The 25,919-nt window shown below is 54.6% G+C and overlaps 1 protein-coding gene across 12 annotated transcripts in view; it reads right to left on the bottom strand.

Moving 5' to 3' along the window:
- Positions 1–389: 389 nt before the first annotated feature.
- Positions 390–25,919, bottom strand: part of ANKS1A (ankyrin repeat and sterile alpha motif domain containing 1A) — a 179,076-nt gene continuing 153,546 nt past the window's right edge. For 7 of the 12 annotated variants that reach the window (XM_038553806.1, XM_038553803.1, XM_038553810.1 and 4 more), the window contains 13 exons: positions 24,731–24,837; positions 11,919–12,017; positions 10,952–11,104; positions 10,731–10,838; positions 9,361–9,525; positions 7,800–7,925; positions 7,523–7,594; positions 7,251–7,337; positions 6,541–6,678; positions 5,369–5,539; positions 5,066–5,164; positions 4,458–4,555; positions 390–3,017 (listed from right to left, as the gene is read on the bottom strand). In XM_038553806.1, the coding sequence (XP_038409734.1) occupies positions 3,014–3,017; positions 4,458–4,555; positions 5,066–5,164; positions 5,369–5,539; positions 6,541–6,678; positions 7,251–7,337; positions 7,523–7,594; positions 7,800–7,925; positions 9,361–9,525; positions 10,731–10,838; positions 10,952–11,104; positions 11,919–12,017; positions 24,731–24,837 (1,427 nt within the window). In that variant the 3' untranslated portion in view covers positions 390–3,013. Of the gene's footprint in view, positions 3,018–3,948; positions 4,556–5,065; positions 5,165–5,368; positions 5,540–6,540; positions 6,679–7,250; positions 7,338–7,522; positions 7,595–7,799; positions 7,926–9,360; positions 9,526–10,730; positions 10,839–10,951; positions 11,105–11,918; positions 12,018–24,730; positions 24,838–25,919 lie in introns of those variants that run through there. The other 5 variants (XM_038553802.1, XM_038553805.1, XM_038553807.1 and 2 more) reach the window with 3 other exon arrangements.

Below are 25,919 nucleotides of genomic sequence, written 5' to 3'. Positions count from 1 at the left end.
GGGGACACTCTTCTTCCACAGCTGTCAATCCTCCACCCTGGCCTTGGAAGCAGACATTTGATACATATTTGTGGGTCCAGGAGCCCAGACCAGGACGCAGAGGAGCCACAGCCATAACCAGCATATGGCCCCTGCTTGGGATTCACATGAGATGTTCTAAGGAGGAGAAGGGGACCCACAGGGGCCTTACAGCTAAAAGAGTGAACGGGAACGGACGAGCCTTGGCAGCTTCCCCCCTGGAAGCGTGCTGGACAGAGCAGGTCCCCACACTTACCCCAGACAGTGCGGATGCTCATCAGTGAGCTGGAGCCAGCGTACAGCCTGTGCCTGTGCTTCTGCCAGAAAACTGCCAAGAAGCTAATTCAAGAACTCCCAAAAAGGAAGGCTGATTTCGTGTTGCTTCTCATTTATTATTAATCGTTCTAAGTTGTACAGTTATGAAAATAACAAAACCAAAGCCGGAAGCCCAGGAATATTTACACTCTCTCCTGTGTAGTGAGGTCAGTCTATGTCGTTGCACAGAGTGGGTATGTTTGGTACCACAAGATGTTCGTAAATCGGACAAAATCAGACTAACAATTATATGTACAGTAAAATAAAAGGGGAATTCATTCAAGTATCAAAATACAGAGACAAAGATTAAATAACAGTTTTATTACAATTCAGTCCCATTGCCACCCCATTAGCAAGCAACAACACTGTTGTGAACCGCACCTGACCAGCCTCCCGCAGGCCCAGGCATCTCAGGAGTGGGCCCGGATCAGGCTAACTCTCTCGTGTGGGACCGATTGCAGCCGTGTTTGCTGCCTATGCAGCCCGAGGCTTCTCGGGGAACTCCTGCTAGAACGTGGTGCTAGAGACCAGGGGGATGTGGGGCACTGTGAATGTGGAGCAGCGGGAAGGGTCCTACGAAAGCAGGAGAGGGGCAAGCGGAGAACCTGTGGCTGGTGAAGACACTGGGTCCCCTGAAGTCCGCCTAGAAGGGGCCTTGCACAGCTCGGAGCCCGCTCGGAACTCCGACAGGTGCAGAAGCCGAGGCTTTTCTACCTGAAGCCTGTCCTTGGAGTCACACCACTGCTGTCTAGGGAATAGGGAGTACCTGCCCCAGAGGAGAAGTAAAGAGGAAAGAAAGATCCAGTTCCTACCCTGCTTGACTATTCAGAAATAAACCAATCTCAAAAGCAAACCCAGAGCCAGAGCCACTAGCCAAGGCTTTCCAATACAAAAACACCCTGAATAAATATATAGCAGCTTCAAGGGGAGGAAACACCTACATATGATTTAAAAACAAAAAGACAGCTCGAGCAGCTCATCGTAGTGTCTACAGTTTGCTGTTTGGACCTGCCGCCTCCAGAGAGGTGCATGTAGCCGGGGCCAGGCCTCTTGCAGGGGGGAGGGAACTGTGCCAGCACCGCATGGTGGCAGCTGATGGCAGGCTCACGGGCCTTGAGAGAAGCAGGAAGCGAAGTGATGCGCAGGCATTGAGGTCCTTGTTTAGTACCGGAGAGTGGAGGGTCCCCTACCCTTGCCCAGAGAGGGGGGTGCCACCCCTGGGGTCCAGCCTCAAGTTGGCGGGGGCCAGGCTTTCCATGTCTGGCCAATCGCAGGGGTTGTGAGTGCGCCTAAGAGCACTCTCCCTGCACAGAACCCACAGGGAAGGTCAATTCACAGCCTTTGCTGGGAAAGAAGTCCCACGAAGCTGAGGATGTGGGCCCAGGGAGCAGCGTGCCCCATGCCAGTAAAGCAAGAGGACTGCTCAATTACCCACAGGAGGAAGGGCTCCCCTCTGTTCCCTACTCTGGAAGGTACCAGACAAGCAGCTGAGCCGCCTCTGCCCCTTGGCCTCACGGGAATGACCCCGGTTGCCTCTACCAACTTCAGGAGTACAGAGCAAGATTCCCAGTTAAAAAACCAAGCAAGGCAGCAGAAGGGTGGTGGCAGTGGTGCACCAGGACCCCAGCCCACCCCGAAGGCCACACTGGGGGAGACTCGAATCAACTGTCACCTTATTTAGCCTTCTCTACACTTGGAGCCAGGGATGAATCCAGCAGCTGAAATACAACAGTCAAACCAATAATTCAGAGAATCAAAGTGAGTCCTAATCACACAGACCTGATCAGACAAATCACAGATTGGCAGGTAGCAGTCTTAGCGACCTACCTGTTAATGCCCGAAACAAAGCTGCTTTTCTACTTTCTGACTGAACTCGGGCGACCCGAGGCTGCCGGGCAGCATGGGCAAGTGCCTGGCCGCCAGCAGGGCAGGCACCCAGGGGTGGCCCAGGGCTCTGGTGCCGGCTCAGACTTTGTGGCACCAGGAACTGCTCCCTCAGCTCTGGCCTCGGGGCCTGCACATTTGGAACCCCTGAAATGGGCCGGGAGCCTTTGCTTTGCCACGTGTCTCTGCGGCTGTGTTCTTACCGCAGAGGCGGTATCCAGCTCCGGACGGGCACGGGAAGTTGCGCAGCTCGTAAGGAACAGCGACAGACGTGGTTGGGTTTGAAAGGTAGACTCGAACAAACCCGCTCGATTTTGCCCACTCGTGCCTGCTTTCAGTGCACCCAGAGGCCGGCGCCTTCCTGGAACACGCCAACATCCTGTCCTAGGACAGAAGGCTTCTCAGACTGGCCTTATAGCCATGCTTGGGTCCCCTGCCCTCTGATCCGATGGCCGCCTGTCTAAAGGTTGGCAGTTTAACCTGGAGGTTTGAGCCAAGTCTTAAAAATTCATTTTATAGAAAAGTTGTTTTCTATTAAAAAATGTCTTCTGGACAAGTCACTTCTTGACTCTCTGGAGTTCAGTCTCGTCTGCTCGAGGCCTGGAGTGCGGCTTGCTCTGTAAGACCTGGTGGTGGCAGGTCCAGGCCAAGCAGCCCCAAGGGGCTGCGACAGGTAGAGGCTGGGCCTGGGTCTTCAAAGCTGCAGGTGACACAGTAGTGGTGGCGGCGGTGGCAGCGGCGGGAGCCTGTGCTCCCCACGTCTGTGTCTCCGCAGCACGGTTGGCTCCTCAGTGGCTCAGCTTGGCAGAAGCAAACACAATGGGGGGAGGAAAGGGTTAACCGTGGGGGCCTGCACAGGGTGGAGGAAACTGAAGGGAAACGTGGAAGCAGCCTGACCGTCCCGCACAGCCTCCCCCGAGCGCCCAGCGCCCACTGCGGCCTCTGCGCGGGAGGCCCCAGGACAGGCGGGCAGACAGGACACCCTCTCTGCTTCATCACCTGGGGCTTCTGCTCTGAACTCGCTGCTGGAGCTGCCCGGCTTCTCTACTGGTCTACGCTTCCTCCCGGAACCGTTGCTCCCGGTTCCTGCCTCTGAGCTGATCTGCCCTTAGGGGCGACTGTGGCTTCTTCAAAAGCCTCAGCTCCACCATCCCAGCTGGGCAGCCCGTACGGCCTCCCCTCTCAGGGGACGCAGGGGGCCGAGGGTGGCCAACCGGGGAAGGAGTGGGTGGTGGCTGCCTAGCTCTGACCCCACACCGTGGACAGGTGTCAGCCCCCAGAGGGCAATGGGCTCCCTGTCCTCGAGCGGCTCCGTTCTGGGAGGGAAGAAGGCAGACCGTGTGTGCTGGGACAGGCCTCCCTCTGGCCGGGGCCTACGGAAGGGCCTGCCCCTTGGCGAGCTGGGCCCCGGAGCCAGCCTCCTCGTGACTCGCTGGCGAAGACCTGAGGGGCCGACCGCACACCTGCCGTCCCATTCCTCGGAGCGGAAGGCCCAGCGGGACAGGAGCCCTGCTGAGGGAAGCCAGCCCGCGGGGTCCAGATGCGCAGAGCTCCAGGCTGTGGAGTCAGGCATGTGCCCGAGGCCCTTGGGCCCCTCACAGAACGCAGTCGGACCCCAGTCAGGCCACACCGCTGAGCTCGGGCTCTCCTGTGGGGAGGCCAGCACCATACAGCAGAGGACAGAGGGACAGGGCCGCAGGCCAGCGTGAGCAGAGTGCAAGGGGTTCTGGCACCAGTGGTCACAGTGGTTGGTTGTGTCAGGAAAGGTGCAAAAAGACAGTTTTCTCTGGGCAGCGGCAGCCAGCCACGGCTCGGCACAGAAGACGGGAGAGGGGAGCACACAGGCCCGCCTGCTCAGAGGGAGTGGTCACTGGCGCTGTCTGGATGCTGCTTGAAGACTGCCCACCCCTCAGGACTCACAGCACCTTCCCGCTGAGGCCTCCTGGGCACACCAGGGCACCCTCAGCCCTCGGGGCGCCCACTTCTGGGGCAACTCACCCCCCTCCCCGCCAAGCTGTTCTTGCCCAGGGGGGACTTCACAGTGTCCGGTGGTGTTGGGTACAAGCTGTGAGTGGAGAGTGTCTAGAGCTGCCGCCCGGGAGGAGAGCAGGTCCCCCCAGGACTGCGGCCTTGGTGTCAGCAGCCGGAAGGAGAGCTGAGAAGAGTAGAGGTCGGATGGCAAGGCACAGTGAGACTAGTGGAGACAGGGAGCGAGCAGTTAGAAGATAGTGGTCTCATACTTGGTGCTGAGGCTCCGCTTAGAGTCTGGCTTAGGGTCCACAACCCAGGAGACGCTGGCATGGGACTGGGTGTCCGGGTCCAGGTCGGGCGGTTCCAGCTGCCAAGAAGGAGGGCAAGGGGTCAGAGAGGGAGCGCCGGGCTGGGCCGGGCCGGGCCAGGGTGGGCCAGGGCCCAGCTGTCCCTTCCTCCTGCCGGGGCCATGCTGATGTCATGCCAGCACAGGGCACATGAGGGGCAGCCTCCGTTCTCCTTGAAGAGCAAGCTCCCTAGGGCTGGGGTGGCAGGAGTGGCACCCTCCCGGAGCTTCACAGGAGGGCTACCTCTAGGCCTCTCAGGGGCAACTTCTCAGAGCTGCTCAGGTAAAGAGCCTCATGCTCTGAGCCCCAGACCTATTCATGGAGGCAGGAAAACACCAAGCCTCCGGTTTCCTGGGCCAGGCTGAGGGCGCACCCCGGGTAGGCCTGTGCAGTGAGGACACACAGACAGACAGCTGAAGCAGATGCAGGGACAGCAGGAGGGCAGCTCAGGGAAGAGAGGCACTAGCATCTCAGGAAGCTCACAGTCACTTCGGGGAGACTGACACACAGACAGCAGGAGGTGTAAAGACCTTGACTCCGGGACTAACAGACGGCAGCGGTAGGTAGGAAGGACGATGGGTGGTGCAGGTGTGACAGTGACAACAGCGACTATCGGGGGGCAGCGGCACCTGGGGTGCAGAGCAAAGCAGACACAGACACGGGGTGGTGTTACCAGGGGTGCCCGGCGAGGGAGGGGATGGAAGCCCGTGGGGGACAGTGGGGGCTCATGGGGGAGGTGCTGGCTGCTGCGTGAGAAGCCCCTCCTGGTGCCCGCTCCACCCCAAGCCCCCAGAGCCCGCTGGGGTGGGGGGTAGGGGTCTGGGCCCACGTACTGCTGACTTCCTCGTGCCAACCCGAGGCTTAGGCACCGGCTTGGAAGATTTTGTTTCAATCGTCTCGGCAGCGGAGGCCCCTAGCGGCCGGGACTTTTGGGCCTGCAGGGCCAGCTGGTAGGCCACCTCAAACGCCTGCCCCAGCGTCAGGATGATCTCGTAGGTCAGGTTCTGGGAGGAGACAGAGCCCAGCTTCAGCACCAAGGTCGAGGAGCCACCAGACGGACCCCTTTGCCCAGACCCCCAGCCCAGCCTCACGGCCCTGAGCACAGGCTGGTGGTGGTGGTCAGGGGCGCGGGGGGTTGCTGACCGGAGCAGCTATGGACTTCTCAACCAGCAGATGTGAACAGAGCAGGGCCGGTGTTTTTATTAGGTTCCTGTTCTAATGTGCCACTGACGAAGTTTCTGAGTGTTGTGCCCCCAGCCCTGTCTCCCCACAAACCCTGCTTTTTACTAGGTGAGCTGTAGCCTTTGATCTTCAGGAGCGTGTGTACTGTGTTACAGCAGAAATGACTGGGAAATGTGAGCTCTGGGTAAAAGTGGCAGGAACTACAAGTATGGGTAGAGGACCCCCTTTACCTTCAGAACAAACCCCATGAAATTGCTCACATTATAGCCCCTTTTCAGACGCAGAGCCCAATTCTAAGACCACACAGCTAGCAAGTGGCAGAGCCAGGTGTCTGATGCCAGGCTGGAGCAAGCATGGACTTCCTGGGGCTGAGAATGCCTGGCCAGCTGTGTTCCAGAAGCCAGAGATTTGGGAACTAGCTATTCTCCCGAAGGATGGCAGAGCTCTGGAGAGGGGCCTGGGGGGAGGCCCCCCTCTCAGCACCACTGTGAAAAGGAAGCCGGCTGTCAGGAGGGCACTGCTGCCCCCCAGAGGAAGCTCCAGGGCACTTCAGGGAACCGGCCCCTGCAGGGTTGGGGGATGGGGTGGCGAGTGGACATGCAGCTGCAGGGAGGAGACCCCTGGCTGGAAGCGGGGAAAACCTGTCCCTAGAACCCCAGGTGAGCCACCCTCCACCTCTGTGCTTCAGTTCCATCACTGTCTACAGGGGCCTAGCCCAGATGGCCGCTGGGACCTCACCCTGAACCAGATGCTGGCCCAGTGCCACCCGCGTGCTGAGACAGCACGGCCCTGAGGCCCCCCCTGGCTGCGGGTCGCCACCCACCACGTCCACTGTGCTGAAAACATGGCAATAGTGGTGGCTGGTCTGCAGGTCCTTGGTGATGTAGGCAAAGGTACAGAGGTCCTCTGGGTCCTGGGCCGCACAGGAAATGTTCCGGATCTCGTGCTCCGCAATAACATTCTGCCAGGGAAAGTGGGGTCTGGAATCCTCGGCCCGAGGCACACCTCGAGCCTTCTGCACCACCACCTTTTCTTTGTTCCAGCCCAGGCTGTTAGCCCAATGCCACGACTTCTCTTATCAGTCTGTCTGGTGGTGGTGGGGGTGGTGTCTAACCTTGCCCAATTTAGGTTTAGGGGTCTCCACCCTGGACCACAGCAACCGAGGGGTAAAACGTTCACATGTGACCACCAGCTCTCCAGGGTTGGGGCAAGGTGGGGAGGGCATCAGGTGGGTGGGGTACCAGGTGTGGAGCATGGAGGGAGTCCTTTGCTCCTTAAGAGAATCACATCGCTAGGTGTGAACAGGTAAGAGGAACCCACGCTGAGGAAGACCAGGGGCACCTGTCACTTGGGCAGGGCCCCAGGATCAGGACGTGTGGCAGCTGAGAGGCAGGCACCTGGGCAAGGCAGTAGGAATACAGAGGAAGACAAAGGGCTGGGAACACACTAGGCAGGATGCCCAGCTGCCGGGGGCTGGGCACTGAGGGTAGGGAGAGGGATCCCCTCCCACCGACAGTGCTGTGAGAAGCGCACCTTGTTGGAGGCATCGATGAACTTGACACCTTTGTATGTGATGGACAGGATGATAGTGGGGATCTTCTTCATGTGCTCGGTGGATTTCTACAGGAAACGAGGAGTGGGCCTGTGAATGTCCCTTCTCAAGGCCACGCCCCTCGGGGCCCCTAGGCCCCAGCCTCCCCCCAAACCTCACATAATGTGTAAGGGCCAAGAGGCTGCAGCAGGTGCCCCTAGCGAAGCCTCCCAGCCCTGCCAGCCCCCATCCACCACACACACAGACAACCTACCCGCATCTTGGCACAGGCATCCTGTGTGGATTCTGTCCCTCGGAGATCTTTGATCAGCATGGAGCCCAGATACTGAGGGAGCAGGGCAGTAGCCAGGCTGGGACCACAGTCAGACGGTTCCCTCTCCCAACCTCCTTCCCCTAGCCTGGCTGGGAGGCCCCCGTCCCCCAGGTGCTGGGGTGTCTGGGGAGCAGAGAACAGCACTGGAGCCCTGGACCTGGCCCCAGGGGCAGGCAGCAGGGAGTCTGGCCAGGCCGGGAGGGCACGGGCAACTCACATTGGCTTCGTAACCGCAGGACTCGAAGATGAGTTTCTCTGGCTGGTGTTGCCAACTCTGCACTGGGGCGTAAGGCGCAGCCAGGCTGGGGGGCCGAAGGGTCAGTTTGGCTTCGCGCTGCTCTTCCTGTACAACGGGTGGGGTCACAGATCTGCCTACCCCCTCCAGAGGAACTCCTGGGTGCTCTGCGGGCTCCAGCACACTTGAGGGCACAGGAGCCAGCCACGGGGGTTCAAGGGTAGTGGGGGAGGGCGGGAGACAAGCCAAGCAGATGCACTGTGGCGGAGGGGAAAGGTGGAGAGGCAGGGACCTAAGCCACCTGAAGGCAGGCTCTGTGGGGAAGGCTCTGAGGTAGAGATAGGAAATGACTAAAACCAAAGAGGGGAAAATAAGTACAAAGCAGGAAGGATTCCAGATCCCTGGAAGCCCCACCTCCAAGTCAGGGCCTCTGGATCTGATTCTGGGATGGGCAAGTGTCCAGTGCTAGGGAGGCATTTTATATTGTCTCCTGAGGTGGAACCTGGTGCAGAGGAAGGGGCAGGAAGCCACCGAAATGCAGGTGCCAGCTGACGGGTGCCCTAACTAGGATACAAAGAATGGGGAGGCGGGAAAAGAGGAAATATTTATGATTTCTGTTCCTGGCACTGTGCAGAAGTCTGATATGGAACAACTGAAACTCCTGGAAAACATGCTTTTTCAAATCTTGTCAAATTCACAGCTGTGACTGTACAAAGGTGAAGGACATCCCCAGGTACTGGAGAGGAGGAGTATGAGTCAAGAGGAAAAAGCAGTGAATGGGGTGGGTGTGAGGGACAGGTGCCAATCCTGTGTCCAGCTGGCAAGATGGGGGACAAGAGACAAAGCCCGGGATCCATGTGTAGGGCAGGAGGAAGGGCAGGGAAATACAACCAGGAGCCCGAATGCAAGGCCCCGTGCGGGTGAACCAGGACTGTGGGCCGGGGCCGGCCTAGGGCAAGGGCTGCAGGGCACAATAGGGGTTGAGGGGCTTCTGTGAGGGGAGATGGCACAGCTAGATGTGCCTCCCTGTTGCACCTGACCCTTCCTGCAGAAACGCAGCAGGAAGAACGGAGTCTAACCTGGGCTGTGATTTTGCTGGGCAGGTGGGGTACAGGGTGTGGAGCTGTGGAGGGGAGAAAGCTGCTCTGGGGAATAGGAGGGCAAGCAACTGGGGACCAAGAAGCAGCTGAGAGTGGGGCAGAAATGGGACTGGTGGCCTGAGGGGCTGGAAGGTAGAGGCTGTAGTCAAAGAACAGACAGTGGATCTGAACTTCTGTGGCCACATGCAGTGACAGCTGATGACAGTCATGTTGTTATAGCCCTGGGAGTCTTGGGGCTGGATGCCAGACACAGGCTGGGTGGGGCTGAGGAGAGGAGGCGGTGGCTTCCTCCTGCTGCTGATCCTGGCACCTGGATCATAGTGGCCTCCTATCCCCCCTTCTCCCACTCAGGGTCTGCCTCAGGGGACACAAGGACAGTGAAGGGTTCTGGGGGCTCTGGCCTGGTCTGGGGACCCCCGTTCACAGCTCCCCGCCTGCCCCACCTGGACTCTGAAGCGCTCTGCTCGGGAAGGTGCTGCAGGGTCATGAAGACTGTCATGCCTCCTCTTGCCTGTGTCCCCAGGAGGCAGCAGCAGGTCAGCAGAACGGCCAGTGCAGGAGTCATTTTGGCTCAGTGGGGACGATGTCTGGGAGAGCAAATCTTGGCACTGTGGTGGGGAGAAATCCAGGTAAAACTTGGAACCCGTTCAGCCAGTCTCTAAATTGTAGATGTCAGCCAGTGCTGGGGCTACTTAGGGCCCAAGAGGGGCAGGTGTATCAGTGAGAATTGGGGTGAAGCTAAGGACCGACACCAGTGGGCACCAAATAGATGGCACGCTGGCCCACAGACCTGTGGGGAGCCTGGCCCCTGGGCCCAGCCCAGGTACAGTCAAAGCAACCAGCTCTGACCTGCCAGGAGGCCCTGGCGTCCCAGTCCTGCGGGCACACAGTCACCATGGCACCCTCACTTTACCAGCACACTCCTCGGCCTGGAGCCGTAGGGGAAGCTGCTTTTATATTCATCAAAGATAGAATCATCTGTCATAATTCACTGCAGCTTCCTGGGGCACACGACCAAATGCAAAGCATTTCCTTGAGAAAACACACAGCGCTGTCAGCACCCTGAGGTCCTGTCTCCTCAGCTTTTATAACTGAATACCAGCCCTGCATTTGCTCCTCAGACCGGGCTCCTGTGTACAAGGGGGATAAGATGACACCCACTGGGTGAGGCTGCCGGGAATGGGTGGAGGTGCAGCACCTGTCGGGCACTCTGGCTCAAGAACAGATATAGTCCCAGACCTCCGTGGGGCCCTGACTCTAACCTGCAGTCAGGGATTATCTGGCTTGAGCAACAAAGCATCTGTGAGGTTTTTAAAGTCGCTGCTTCTCTAGTCCACCCCACTGCAGGGATTTTACTTCAGAGGACCTGGGGAGGATACAAGTCCTGTCATAGATTTCCAGCTTGGTCTCGGGTTCATGTCAGACTATCTGGAAGGGGGTCCTCCTGCCCCTCACCTGAACTGCCACTCATGCCTAACAGCTGGGATTTGGATATTTGTTTTCCTACTTTTTCTAACATTTTAGTTTCTACTTATATTTCAACTTGACGCTTTATCATAGGCCCCGCCAGACTTCTCCGATGGAGATAGGAGGCACGTAATTGATAAATAATCAAGTCTTAACAACTCCTGCCCCATGCTCCTCTCAAGATGTGCACCGGGGACAGACTGGCCCCAGTGACAAGAGGTATCAGATTGTTCGCACCTCTTCTATGGAGGTCACACTGTCTCCAAAGAATTCCTCAAGAATTATTTTTAATTCCTAGCAATACGAAGAACACACATCTCTCCCTTTCCATCCCTCTCCGACTCACCCTCAGCTGGGAAAACCGTGGGGGCTTCTGGGGTGGTTCCTCATAGGGCCTGTCTGCGAGCGAGGCGATGATGCGCTTGCGATGGCCAAGGAGGTGCACCTTCAGGACCTGGACGGGGGTGGGAGGAAGGGTCAGGCTGTGCCTGCACCCACAGCTCCTCTCCCACCCCCAGTCTGCACCCTTGGGGGGCCAGGCCAGGCCCAAGCACAGGCTACACTCACGTTGACAAGCTCCAGTTCCCAGAGGTTCTTCACAGTATCAATAGAGCTGTAGCCACTCGACAGGAAGGAGTGCACATAGTCCTGCAGCCCCAGGGAGTCCAGCCAGGAGGGCACTGATGGGGGGCTGTTGCCATCATAGCCCAGAGCTTTCACCTATGTGCCGAGAAGGGGTGGAAGGACTGACATCACAGCCCTCATGGGACAAAAGCCCAGGGGCCCCTCCCTTCACACAGCCCCTTCTTCTGCTGCTCTGGTTTCGGCTCCCCTATCTGAGAGGCAGGGCTCTGAGAGCACACCAGCCTGGGGCAGACAGCCCTAGAGGGTATGGCTAGCGGGGAGGAAGGGTTTGCAGAAGGGCTCTCACTGAGCTCTGGCAAGGTCACAGACTTGGTGGCACCTGTGAAGTGGGTACTGGGCTCACTGGTGGGACTTGTTTGTACTTCCCAAGCTTGGGGTGAGTGGAACGAACAAGGGTACACTGGACTTATTAGCACCAGTGAGGTCAAGGGAGAGACCTGTGGGCCTACTGGCCCCTGGCTCTCCAGGGAAAAACTGCCTCGTCTGCTGCCCTGAGCATCCCTCTGCCTTCCTGAGGAAAGTGTGATGTTGGGGGTCAGATGCAGGCTGGCCTGGTCTTCAAAGTCAGGAAAGAACCCAAAGAGGCTCCAGGTGACAGGTCAAGCCTGTGGGTACCAGCTCCTGTGCTGGGCAGAAGCCTGGAGCCTCCCTCCGGACCCTGGACTGAGTCAACTGTCCCTAGTCTCTGCTGCCTTTCTGGGGCCTTAAGACTGGGCAACAAGGCAAACAGGCCTCTATGCTGCCTGCTGGGTCCCCCAGGATGCAGGGCAGACACCTTGCAGTAATCTGTATGCCCTGGAGCTGAGCACTTTCCCTCTTCTGGGTCCAGGGGGCATCAGGGAGGGGACCCGGCTCCAACCCAGGCTGAGGCTACAGAGCTGCCAGTCACCTTGGGCAGGGACTTTGCTGCCTGGAGAAGCTTTCGCCGGTGCTGGGGGTCAGTGATGCCAATATCCCGCAGGTCTTGCTCCTCCATCACGTTAGACCCCTGCAAGCAGAAGAGATTAACGTAAGCACCCTGCCGAACGGATGCAAGCCTAGTGGCAGCTTCCTGTGGCCCCTTAACCAAATTCTCCTCCTTCCCCAAAGGCACTAAGAGGAATGCAGACCCCAGCAACCCACAGAGGCCAGACCAGGCAACGAGAAGTCTTGTGCAGGTAGGGGGTGCGGCAAGCAGCAGACAAGTCTGCCCAGACAGCCCACTCCTGCCTGAGCAGCCCCCAGGTGAGCTCTGCAGTGCTGCGTGCCAGTGCTGATGGGGCCTTGGGGGGCACAGTGTGCCCTGGCTCACCCTGAGTGCATGTGCCTCAGGTTCACAAGCATCTGAGAGCTTCCTCACAGACATGCTTTCCTAACTTGAAGGGAAGGCTGTAGCAGCCAAGTCAGATGGGCAGCCTAGGAACCAGACTTATCCCAGGGAGGCAGGGAGCCTCAAAGCGGAGCCCTTAGAAAAAGGCGTCTGGCTGGCCAGGGAACTGGGGAATGCTAGGGCTGGGCCACTGAACGTGATGGGGAGGAGGAGGGCTGGTGCTCACAGGGCCCCAGTGCTTTGACTCGGATTACCCCATTTCACACTCATGACCTTGGGGGTTGTCTGCATCCTTATTTTGCGGATGAGGAAAAAGAGGCACAAAGGTCAGGAACGTACTGAGGCCACGCATCTCGTGGTGGAGCTAAGACCTGGCTGCTCCCTGTCTCCGGCCTCTAGGAGGATGTTACACCCCTCACAGTAGTGTTGCCTTGTAGGTTTTATCAGATTATGATCCACGAAAACTCACAGGTTCCATTCCGCTTTCAGCCCCAGCATGCCCCCAGAAGCAACTGATTGCTTTCTCGAATGTCCCTTCGGAGCCAGCTTCCCTTTCCCACGAATGGAATTCTTGTACATGTTGTTTGACACCTTATTCTTACTACTTAATACACAGGCATGCCTTGGAGATATTATGAGTTGGGTGAATATTGCAATAAAATGAGTCAAATGAAATTTTTGGTTTCTATCTCATACAATACTGCAGTCCATTGAGTATGCAATAGCAATTATGTCTTTAAAAATTATAAACATACCTTAATTGTAAAATGCTTCTAAAAAATGCTAACCACCATCTAAACTTTCAGTGAGTTATAATCACAGATCATCGTAAAAAATAATAAAAAAATTTAGAATATTGCAAGAATCACCAAAATATGACAGACACTAAATGAACAAATGCTGTTGGAAAAATGGTGCCCACAGACTTGATTGACACAGAGTTACCACAAACCTTCAATTTGCAAACAAACAAACAAACAAAAAAATGCGGTATCTTCAAAGTACAATAAAGCAAAGTGCAATAAAACAAGGTAAGCCTGGACACAGGAGATTGCTCCCTATCAGTACAGGTAAACTTGCCCCTTTTTTCCAAGCTGCATAATCATTGAGATTAGAAGCATATTGATATTATAAAGTATTTAACCAGTTCCCCACTGAAGGAGGACTATTTCCAATTTTAGCTTTTACAAGTAGTATTGTAGGAATACTTCCATATGTGCGTCATCTCAAGGATGGTTATCCAAGAGACTGCTTGGTCACAGCGTATTTAGAAGTCTAACACGTATCTATACTCCCATCAGTGATATGGGTGCTAGATTCCTTGCACTGTCAGCAGCATGGCGGAGAAATGGCTCATCACTGCTTATTTCTTATCGTAAGAGCGTCCTACTCATAGGGGCACCATGGCATCTCTCCAGGTTTTATCAATCAAGCATTTACATAACAATTACTATCCCACTCCACATTCTTGATGCTTGCTAACCCACTTAATAAAGTGGACTGTGGTTACCTCCACTTTATGCTCAGGAAGTTGAGGCCCAGAGAACATGAAGACCTTGTGGGGGTCACATATGTAAGCATGGAGCCAGGATTCGGCCAGGGGCTCCTGTCCAGATGCTCTAGGACCACACGTGTGGGAGCATCCGTAGCTCCTTTTCCAGGAATGACCCCCTGATAGCCTTTGTGTGTTTATCTCTGGAGGTGCTGATCTTTTCTGTATTGGATTTGGAGAAATTCTTTATAAAGAAAATTAATGCCTTTTATCTATGAATAAGAAACATTTATAAGACATTTGTTTTTCAACATGACTTTCATGTTGGCTTTATTTGTGCAGAAATGTTATTGGTCTGTACCTGTACCTTGTAGAGCTTCCCTCAGTGCTATCAGACTTAGAAAGAACTCTTCTCTTCCCCTCTCCAAGATTTATAAAAACAATTCTTGCATATTTTCTTGCTGTAGTTTTAATTTCATTTTTTTAAAACTAAATCTTTAATCTATCTGGATTTTTAAAAAGATTTTTATTTACTTATTCATGAGAGATACACAGAGAGAGAGAGAGAGGCAGAGACATAGGCAGAGGGAGAAGCAGGCTCCATGCAGGGAGCCCGACGTGGGACTTGATCCCTGGTCTCCAGGATCACTTCCTGGGTTGAAGGTGGTGCTAAACTGCTGAGCCACCCAGGCATCCCAAGTTGTCCATTTCTTGAAGGAGCTATCTTTTCCCTACCAATCTGAGATGACCTCTGATGTTTCCTCAATTCCTGTGTTTCTGAGATTCTTTCTGGACTACCTATTCTACTGATGTGAGTATTTCTATGCCCACTTTACAGATAAAAGAGGTTGAGTGACTCATGGCAGCTCACAGAGACCATCACCTGGTGGCCTCACCTTTGTACCTGAGCTACACTGAATGCCACTGCGGTAGCCTCCCCGGAGCCTGTGCATGGTGACAAAACCTTTGCCCCACAGAGGATACCTTCCAAGCGTTAAGCTCAAGGGAGCCCAGGTGGAGGGAGCTTTGAAGCCAGGCTGGAAGCTCCCTCTGCTCAGCCTGCAGATAGAACACACTCCTTTGCAGGGACATCAGGGAGGCCTGGGCCTACGGAAAGGCCCCTGTGAAAGGGCACCACCCCAGGTGAGGGCAGCTCCTTAGTCACCCCAAGCCCAGGAGTCAGCACCCAGAGTTCCTGTAGTCCCTCTGGGCCCAGGTTTAGCGTGTGCTGATGGGAAAGGCAGAGAGAGGCAGCTACCCGCACAGACTCTCTGCCTGATGATGAGGACACTGGTGAGTTCAGTTCCTGCACAGAACAGTGCAGTTCAGGAAGTTTCTGAAGTCCTGCTGAAGCTCCAACATTTACTCCCAACCCCTCACAAGCTTTTCAGGCAACATTAATGCTGAATTGAAGACAACCAGGAAGCCCAAATCCAGCTGGAGACAGGGCCTTCATTACCCAGTCAGGAGGCCCGGGGGCTGCATGTGGCTTTGAGGAGACACAGACAGAGGGAAACAAAATAAAAACAAAGGATGTGACAGAAAATCAAAGTGGGCAGTTGCCAAGCTCATCCTGGGGGCAGGCAGGGTCTCCTGATTTCCTGCACATGCCACATTGACATCCTCCTGGATTAGTTTATGGGGGGACTCTAAGGTGCTCCAAATCTTCAAAGGCCAGAAACATTCTAGAAGTTTCCACACCTCTTTACTAAAGGGAGAAAGGGGCCCCTGCCTTTCAGAAGCATCTTCCTGAGGAGGGCTATGGGGTAGAGACTAGAATTTCTATTTCACCTTCTACCACGAATGTTTATAACCAAGGGCTACTATGAACCAGGCACTGCGCTGAGTTCCTAATTAGGGAGCTAAGAAAGTAGAACAGCTCATTGACCTAAGCATTTCAGTGAATAGAGGTTATTTCTTAGATTAAAAAAAAAAAAGGCTTCTTAGTCTAAGAGAAATCTGAAACCCATAACTAGTTGACACTCTGCCTGGCTGGGTTCAGTTCCAAGGAAGGAGGACAGAGGTGGGACAGAGTGTCAGGGCCTCCTCATTCCAGACTCTGCTTCAGCCATTCACTGTCCTGTCACTCCGTGCTCACAACCTGGCAGGTGTTTACCCTGTTCCTCCCTTTACAGGCCAGGAACCAGGCTTCACGGCCAGTGGTGGTGCCAGGATCCTGCCATCTTGGCCACACCTGCTCTCTAGACATCTAAGGAAAAGCACAGCAAGCATTAGTCCTCAGGGTCACAAGAGTTCCCCGGGCACCGTCTGCTGGTCTTTGTGGGGGAGGTGACACACAAAGTGCCTGTGACCACGGGTCCTGACTACATCCTGACACTGTGCAAGGACTGTGCATTCATCACTTGAAAAAAAGCTCTGTCAACAAACCTTTGAAATAGGAACTGCCCAATTATACAAAGAAACTGAGGCTCAAAGAGAAGTGGCTTATCCAAGGTCACAGAGCTTTTCAGTGACAAAGGGACAGTTAAACCTCTATCTGACAAACCCTAAAGTCGTGTTCCAGGCTCTTTCTTCTTGCTTAGGTGGGGTCTGTTGTAGACAAAGCAGAGTGTGGAAGGTGCAGGGAGCAGCAGCCAGAGAACCAGAGCAGGGAATCCATCCTAGGGCCGGGGCGCACTTGGGCTCTAGCACTAATGTCCCTACCGCAGAACCTCCCTCTCACCCACCTGCTCTCCACCTCTGGGGCAGGGGCAGTGATTACTTCTTTACCGATACAGAATCCCAACTCTTAGCACTGCGTGGACCTCTGGAGGTGGGTGAGGGGAGGGCTGGCCATGGCCTCACAGTGAGGGAGAAGCAGGGTCAGGACATGGCCCAGGCCTTGGTATATGCAGCCCAAGCACCGGGCCCAGGGCCTTCAGCATCTAGGGGCCTAGAGCAGGCTGACTCAGGGAGAGGCTGACCCGTCAGAGCTCATGCAGGACAGCTTGAACCTGCTCAGTGGACTGACTCACACCACCACACAGCATCTGGGTGTCCTTCCTTGAGAATGTATAAATGAGAAATTGTGCCTGCTGTCGCAGCTGTAATTAATTTTACTTTCCATTTGAATGGTTTCTCCTTCCTGCCAGTATCCGTCATTGGGCTTCACCAGTGTGGGCACAGAAAGTTATCTCAAACGGGGCTTGTTGGTGCCGAGTGGGGATTCCAAGGCCCAGAGCCTGGGCATATAGCTCAGTGGATATGTGGAGAGGGGAACAGAGATACCTGCAGCCAGGGGCCAGGGAAGGAGCATGGACAGCAAGAAATGCCTCTGGGAGTCCAGAGGAGAGTCCTGGCAGAGGTGGAGGGAAGGGCTGTTGCAGGACCCACAGCCCTTTCTCCCTAGGTTTCCCTGGCCCTCCAGGGCTCTGGTTATCTTCAGAGTCTTCCTGACCATATAATTTTAGCAGAAGGAAACATTCTTTTGTGTCTTGAGAGGTATCTCACTTGTTGATATTTTGCTGGAAATTTCTTTAACTGTTGGGCATGTCTTCAAAAAATAGCAGAAAGGCCTAAGAACGAACATTTGGGAATGTGGCACATTGGGGTGGACCCTTCTCAGCCAAAGGGAAAAGAGGCTGAGAGGCTTGCTGAGAGGGTTCCAAGGCTGTTAGAGGCCAGAGACCTCTGCCTGTTTCACTCATAGCTTTGTCACCTACATCTAGAGCAATGCCTGGTATGTTGTCCGTATGCAATAAAAATGTTGAGTGACCAAGGGAACTTATGGTTGGAGGGGACACCACAGATATAAAAAGAAGAGTCTGAATAGTCAAAATAAGTGCTGCTGACTTTACAATTGTGACCTTTTGGAGACCTCTGTGAGGGACAAGGATGAGGACTGGGAGAGGTGGGGATGTGCTGGGGTGGGGAAGGGGAGCCTCAGGGATGTGCAGGCCTCGGGGGCAGGGTGGTGGCCGGGTCCAGGGGGGAGTTTGACATGGAGGTGGGAAGAGGGCAGAGAAGTGGGTCATGAGCCTCCCCAGCTGAGGGCACAGCACAAGCACAGGTAGCTGTGACAGAAGCCACCATTCTTGAGGGCAGTGACAAGTTGAGGGCAGTGACAAGTTGAGGGCAGTGACAAGTTCCGGGCAGTGGAAGCGGGGATGTGGGCCTGGGCTCGGGGGCTATGCCAGGGAGTTAGCTGGTCCTGCTCAGGGCAGAGGGAAGCTATCCTGTTTAGTCACAAGAAAGCTGAGGTCCAGCAAAGGACTAACTTGCCTGAGGTCACATAGCCCCGTCCCTGCCATATTCAGTTCACAGAGCTGCTTCTTTCCCATAGCCCTGAGCATGGACCTGCTGGCAGGAGCCAGGTGCTCAAGGAGTCGTCTTGTGTTTCTCTGTTCACTGCAGTCTGGCCCAGCCAATCTGTGCCTCCCGGGGGCTGTGTCACAGAACTTCCCGAACTGACACCTTCCCTCAGCTCAGTGCCCTGAGCAGCAAGAGCAGCTTATCTCAACCCCACACTCCCTGCTCTCCTAGTGATCCCCTACCCCGCTGCAGCACAGACCTGTCCTCACCTGGAGAGAGAGCTTGATGGTGACAAGTGCAGTTTCATAGAAGAGGAGGAAGAAGCACAAACATTACCAGTTCTGTTTCCGAAGCCAGAGGCCCTCTCCACCCGTCAATCTTCAAAGGGCTCCTGAGGATGGGTGCCAACAACAGCACCTCTGTTGGGCCTCACCTCCCAATTTCGTGGAAACAACACCCCTTCATGACCCTTGCTTTCCTGGTCAGGTCTTGGCATCCCCATTCTCTTCATACCAGGCACAGCATCCTGCCATCCATCTGCTACCCATTACCTCCGAACATCTGCCTTTTTGAAGCCTTAGTAGAGGTTAAGGTGCTGTATTCACCCTGCCCCCCAAATCAACAGTGGAAGTTAGCTAGGCCCAAGGCAATCTGGAGTCAAAGGGCTCAAGTTCCAAGACCGCCTCAAAGCAAGCTTTACACCATGCATCTGAGGACAAAGCCAATCTGCATCCTGCAGAGAACAACTGCTATCTGCCCTCCATTGCAAAGAACATGCCACCTTACTGCCTTATGCTAGTATGGTCATGGTTGGTCTCAGTGGCTATTCTGCATCACCACAGGGAACAGTATGTCCCCTGCAAGAGCTAATGCCCCCCTAAAATAAGCAGTCAAATGAGATGCCATGGGATGGGATTAACAGGGCAGCTGAACAACCTGTCCAAAATCTTATGGGGGTGCCTAGAGGAAAACTCAAATTTCCTGACTCCTAGTCTGGTTCTCTTACAAGTAAGTAGAACCTCAACTTTTCCTTTGAGGCTTTCTCCCCCCAGTTCAATTTAACTGTGGCCTCAGCCAGCTGCTGACCTTCGCTGAGAATGCAAAGCAGGGGCACCTACCATCACTGACCTGTGCTGGTGGGAGCTGCAGAGCCAAAGGGCTTCTGTGGGGCCCCTAGCCAAGGCCAAGAGCTTACTGGGATCTGATTCCCATGGGCTCCTTTTCCCAGCCTTCTTGGGAGTGGCCCCCAACACACAGTAGATAGATGGAATGGTCTGCCTGACTCAGATTGGCACCTGCAAGGGATGGCAGTAGCACTAGCCTAGCTCACTGGCTCACACACCAGGCCCCTTCTTTGAGGCGATACACTGGAGCACAAGGCCCAGGCATAGCATGTTCCTGGGAAAGGAGGTGTGGAGACTAGAGTGGTCAGTGGGAGACGGCTCTGGGTCCCGGAGAACTTCTAGTTACGCTCAGCCATCTGTTTGAGGAGTAACCTTGGGCAAATGACTTAATCCAAGAGTCCTCAGTGGGAGTCTATGGACCCCAAGAGTCTGCTGACGGGCTTCAGGGATGCCAGTGAACACCTGGATTTTACCTGACACTTGGTGTGTGAGGAGGTCTGTGCCTCCGATAGAGACATATGGGTCCCTGGGCCCTGCCTCGCTGGCTTCACTTTCTGCACATGCACATGGTACAGACTGGAATACATAAACACTCGGACAGTCTGAGACACCAACACAGAACCCCCTGTTGCTGTTCACATTGAGGTGTTAGCAATCAGAAGCCACGGAACAGTCCGAATCCATCTTAAAGTGTACTTAGTTAATTTCACAGCCATGAAAACAGTTCTCAATTTCTTCTACTGTAAAGGGGACAGGACAAAGCCAGAGTGGAGTTACTGGGGATGCCAGCTGATACCTCAACCCCGAAGAACTCCACATGGTCTGGCAGAGAGAAAGGAAGAAGAAGAGCAAGAGGCTTGGTCTGGAAAGGGCCCCAGAGTAAGCCTGCTTTGTCTCAAGGTTAAAGGGCCCAGCAGAGATGAGGAAGCATTTGGTGGTGTGTCAACCCTTGACCACCACCGCCTCCGCCACCCCAGAGTTAAGTGGTCACAGAAATTAGTCCAGGAGGCAGGAGCCACACTGACAGTATCCCTTTCAAAGCCCAGCTCTATGGACCCTCCAATGTCCCTAGTTGAGGAAAATTTCCCTCTTGGGTCCTGCTTCACACTGGGGCACAGAAAATTCTGACACAGCAGCCAGCAGTTAGAGTGCTATGTGGGGAGAAGACAGGGCTGGGCAGCTGGAGAGGAAGTCGGGGCAGGGAGGTGTCCAGGCAGCAGTGCCATAGCACTTCTGCCCAGGCCAAAAGAGGCCCTTTGGAGCCTGAGAGGAAGAAGGCAAAGGGAAGGAGCACAGGAAGCCAGGGTAGGAACCCAAGGGCATGGCCTCACTATGCACAGAATGCTGGCTTCCGGGGCTAAAGAGTGAGGAGATAATCTAGGGACAGAACAGAAAGAGAAGCTCCAGGGTCTGAGGACCAGGCTGGAAACAATAAAGAATGACCTCCTCCCTGAGCCTGTGCCTTTTAGCTCTTTCGGGGACTACTCCTATTTGTCAGTCATCTCTCCCCAATGCACAGGAACAAGCTGGCCATGGTCTCAGAAACAGACAGGAAAACAGTAGGAGCCTATCTTCACGTGGTAGAAACCTGTGGAGAAATAAATTGACAGGAGGAGCTAGAGGCCTCCCTGACGATGCTGTTCGAGGTGACAGGCTTGTGGCTCAGTCTGTTTCTAACCCATCCTGAGCTGGCTCAGACTCATTTCCACATTCCATTTGTCCACCCAGCGCTGCATCCACCAGTGCCCGCTCTCCACTGTGCCCTGCCATCTAAGGTGCACCCGGACTCCGGGGGCTCTCCATCTGATGAGGGCGTAACCAGAGGGCCTCCTGTAATGTGGCTGTCAAAGTCCCTCACGGTCGAGCCCAGCCCACCTCTCCTGCCTAGCCAAGGCCCCCTCCCTCACAATACTCACTCCACTGGTCTCCTTACTCACAGCAGGTCGCTCAGCCCCACACTCGCCCCTCCTCTGTGTGGTCCCTCCAAGTCCCACAGCCTCTGTAAACTCTCACAGAGCAAGCACAACCCAGAAGTTCAAAGCTGGACAGATCTGGGCTAGCATCTTGACCCTGCTACTTACTGGCAGTGCCTTCATCCTCTGGACCTTACAGCTCCATCTGAAGACTCGACCAACAGTATGCCCAGGGTTGTGAGCCAGCTCAGCACCCAGCACACGGTCCATGCTTGGGAAGGTGGGTTCTCCTCCCCTGTGCTCCTGCAGCATCTATATGCCTCACCACAGCACTTGACACCTAGCTGGTCTATTGTTTTTAATTGCTTTATGTGTCTTGTTTTCCCAGCTAGACCATCAAGTTCCTTCAGACACATGCATTATTTGCTTTTCTGACTTCTGATCCATTCATTGTAGGAAATGCAGAACAACTATTACATTCTAAAAAAGAGAGGAAGTCAACTACAATCCTCTTTAGATAACCACCGAAAATGTTTTGGCTTACACCCTTGCACCTCTCGTGCAGAGGTTTTCTTTTTTGGAAATTAAGATTGTGTCGCATATGGATTTCTGTGTCTTGATTTCTTCACTCAACATTCCGAGGTGAACGTTTCCCCTTGGTGAACGTCAGACGTTCTTCAAAAACATGTTTTTAACACCCACATGACATTCCAGCACGTGGAGCACCATCCCTGATTCAACTATCACCCTCTGAAGGAGGTCAGTTTCAGTCCCCAGATGTGGAGACCTCCTGCATCAGCATGCATTGAGCCACAAACTCGTCCACCACCAATTACCTTCCTGCCATGTTGATACAATACACTTTCACTCTTCTCCTAAGAAAGCCCCCTTCCTATGGGCAGGACTTGTGAAAAATGGACTGGCTGTGATGTGTGAGTCAGGGTTGGGGGCTGGCCAGCAGAGGTGGGAGCTACATTCCTGGCCCTGTCTCTTAGGCATCAGCTGGATCAGCCTCGGGAACACTTGGCAGCTCCTGCTGCCCTGGCCCTGACACCTGCAAATCAAAGGTGCTTTCTGCCAATAGGCAAGAGGATGTGAATAAAGTTCAAGGTACAATGTTTGCCCAGCTCAGTCCTCACATCACAGGAGGAACAGCCTGGAGTAAGAGGATGCTGGACCTAGACAAGACCAGACCCAGGGGGACAGGACAGAAAGTCTTCAATTTTCTAAAGGGCTTCAGTGTGTTCTATTTGGCCCAAAAGGTAAACCTGGGGCCAGGAGACAGAAACCACAAGGAAAGAGATCTTGGCTCAGCCTGAGCAATGCAAAGAATGAGAGGCTACTACTTTGTAAGATGGTGAATTCTGTGTCACTAGAAAGCACCAAAGCCAAGATTATCTGGAAGGGTTAAAGGCACAGATGATTAGAACATGTGATGGTAAAGTCCCTCCCACCCTGATTGGGACCCTTGTCACAGGGAAGTGATACAGCAACACCTTGTCTGTGAAACACTCTTCATGTCCAGATGACCAACATCTAGAGCCTGGCTCCCTGGCAGTTACTTGTGTATCTTGTAGAAGAGTCTCCCGGGCATTTCAGAACCGAGAAAAACATTTACAATCTACCGAAAGCCTAACTACATGGGCACATACCATAGCTAATGCGACGGAAATTATACCATATGTACCAAGAGAACGTTTCTAAATAAATATGTCCCCTTCTTGTGTATTTTTTACCCTTTTTCTGGTTGCTAAAACAATTAGTCTTCCAGTACATCTGGCAATTTACATGCAATTACCCAGGATGCTTTGCATGGCTACTTAGGCCACTCTAGGTATCAGAAGTAACATGTTCAACTGAGGTGTAATCAGCATTTCTTCCTACACAGATTCCACCTGCCAGCACCCCACCCGAAATGAGAGAGCAGTGAGGACTAACAGACTCTACCCAGGGCAATGGGAGGGGCCTAGAAGGGTCCTGGAAAGACTGAGGTACCTGCCTCCCTCAATGAGTATCCTTCCCCAAAAGAAAGAGCCGTTCTAACAGAGGCCCTATATCCTGCATGGACATTTGGTTCAGGGCCAGACTTAACCAAGATGCCCGCCTAGCTACTTTCTGGGTCTGAGCATGGGGAGGGGCAGGGAAGCGGTTTTAAAGGGAGTCTTGATGTTCAAGGGTTGGGAACCTTACCCTTTCCAAAATTAGCAGAAGGGGTGAGAAGTTAAGAGCTCAGCCTCTAAAATCCTGAAGCAAAAGGAAGGGACACTGTGAAGTCCACAGCTCCCCTCCCTTGCCTGTCTGACAGCTGGTCTGGTGAAGAGGGCGTGCTCGGAGAGGGAAGGTTCCTCAGTGCTCAGCACCAGGAACCAACTGCCCAGCTCACTGGCTGAGCCACCACCTCTATGCTGGATTTGTCAGCCTTCCCCCAGGAACATGGTGAGTCAGGGGTTAGGTTATAAGAACCATAAACATATCCAGTTTAACTTTAAAAAATTGCTATTTAAGAACCTAAGAATTTTAAAGGCTGAAAAATAACTGGCTGTCAGCTGGCTTTGGAAGGGTTGTTTGCTGCAAACTTTACTGTCTGCCCTGGAGATGGAGATGGCCCAGGTGAGGTGAGTCTGTCCTTGTCAGCGTTGCTCCCGGCAGCCCCAGACTAGCACTCGGGGCAAGCTGCTATTTGGGAAGCACCAAATGCAAGCCCATCAGTGGGAAGCCCACAGGAACCCACACTGGAGACAGGAGCTCTGGGCTGACTGGCCCTGACTCCTTTACTTTACCATTTCCTGGAGGGCCTCCAGGAGAGGGATGCTCGTGGGTACCCTGCCTGAGCTACTTTCTGGACCGAAAAAAGGAGCACTGGATTCTACGCCCAGGATCACAGCCAGCCTGTACTTCACAGGCAACCTGAGGAAAGGCACCTAGATTTTTCTTTTTCTTTGGCACCTTGTGCTGTATAAAAAGATAGTACAAAATTATACCTCGGAAAAGCAACCAATCCTTCAAACCACTAATTCAGCCTCTCCTCTGGGCCATCCCTGAGGTTATGATTCCCTGAGGTTTCATGGCCACATTTCCCAGCCCTGATGCTTGGCGTGGGGTAGGCAGGGAAGAAGCCTTTCTGTTGGACAAGGCTCCTTGCTTCAATGACTACCTGCCTGACAACAGCACTCTGGAAGGAAACTTCCAGATAAAGGAAACTTCTGGTATCCAACAAAGATGGGACAGGGAGTCATCACAGGAAACTTGGCTGTCTTGCCCTCCCAAACTCCTAGGGTCTGACCCAGAACAAGACAGCCTTGAGGCCTCACCGCACAACACTGGGTCTGAAAGCCGAGAAGGGGACCAGTGCAGGGAAAAAGTCTGCAGGCAGGGACCCTACCCCTTCAGACACAGACTGGCAAAGAGCTCTCACTACAGAACTGTTTCAGGGAGCAGAGCTGAAGGGAACAGAGTTTAGAAAGAAGGCACAAGACACTCAGGCTGACTTCCCAGATGTCGAAAGTCACTTTAGAGAACTCTACCTACTGTTTCTCACATGCCCACAGGGAGATCAGAGGCAGGGTTCCTCGGGGCTGCACCCCGCCCCTGAGGAGGCCTCTGGGCACTTACCAGGAAGCGGACATCGTCAAAGCCATTCAGAAGCAACTTGCTCTCATACTGCTGCAGCCCCACCGCCTCCAGCCACTCCCCAACGCTCTGCTCCAGCGTCCGCGAACCTGACGAGAGAGGAATCGGCAGACGCTTGAAAAGGGAAAAACCATTAAGGTGGTAGCAGCGGCACTCAGAGGAAGACAGGTGGCACTGCCACATCATAGTCATTACCATAAAGCAGCCAGACTATGTATAAGAGACCAGAGAGCAGAGGACCCGCAGCTCCTCTTCCGGGTGCAGGCCAAGGGCAGGACAGCCTGGGCTGCACACACACCCACCCCCTCTGTCCGAGCTGCTCCAGGGCCGCAGTGGCACATGCACGGTCTCTGCCCACAGATCGGGGGGACTCCGTGTCAGCGTTCACACTGAGGTATTTCAGGAAGTCTGTTCCCACGGGCACTAGAGGGGCTCAGGGGCTCCTCTCATCCATGCAACTTCTGGAGCCCCCGTGGGGCTGTGGGCGAGGGGCAAGTCCTGCAACCTGGCAGCACACACTGGTCAGGAGAGCACACACATCTTCATGCAGCTGAGGGGCACAGGCACACAGCGAGGGCTCCGAGGGCCAAGCGGTGGCGGCGGCGTTCACAGGGACCCGGCACATGCAACGCAAGCAGCACAGAACCCGGCAGTGGGGAGAAAAGAGACTTTTACTTGTTTTGCCCCAGCAGTCCCGGAATAAGCACACCATGGCCACCGGCCCTTTGTGCTCAGAGGCTCAAGGCAGAGGGGCCAGGAGTGGCGCATGGGCCAGGGGCCCGGGGGTTGGGCTCAGGTGTGGCTCGGCTGTGACGGTGACATGGCACTCCTTTGGGCTGCGTGGCCAGCGGAGGCCAGGAGCCCAGTCCCCAGCTAGACTCTGGCTGCTGGCGAGCGGGGCGTCTCCCACGCCAGGACGCTGTCTGAAGGGTTGCCTTCCCGGGCCGGGCTCTTTTGCCGGGGCTGGGCATTCATTTTCCTCTCCTGATAGTGGCTGCTCCTGTGACTCGCCTGCCTGCTCAGGTGGAAAGCCGGCAGGCAATCCAGTCCTTGGCTAAAGATGACAAAACCCAGCCCGGATGAAAGAAAGGGGAAAAGGAAGCAGTCCTCTGTCAGCTGAGCTGTGGCAGCTTAAGTCTATTCACGTTCGGCGCCGTCCTCTGTTCGGCTG

The sequence above is a fragment of the Canis lupus genome, chromosome 12, assembly GCF_011100685.1.
Source record: "Canis lupus familiaris isolate Mischka breed German Shepherd chromosome 12, alternate assembly UU_Cfam_GSD_1.0, whole genome shotgun sequence".
NCBI lineage: Eukaryota > Metazoa > Chordata > Mammalia > Carnivora > Canidae > Canis > Canis lupus.
This window is presented reverse-complemented; position numbering and strand designations above follow the sequence as displayed.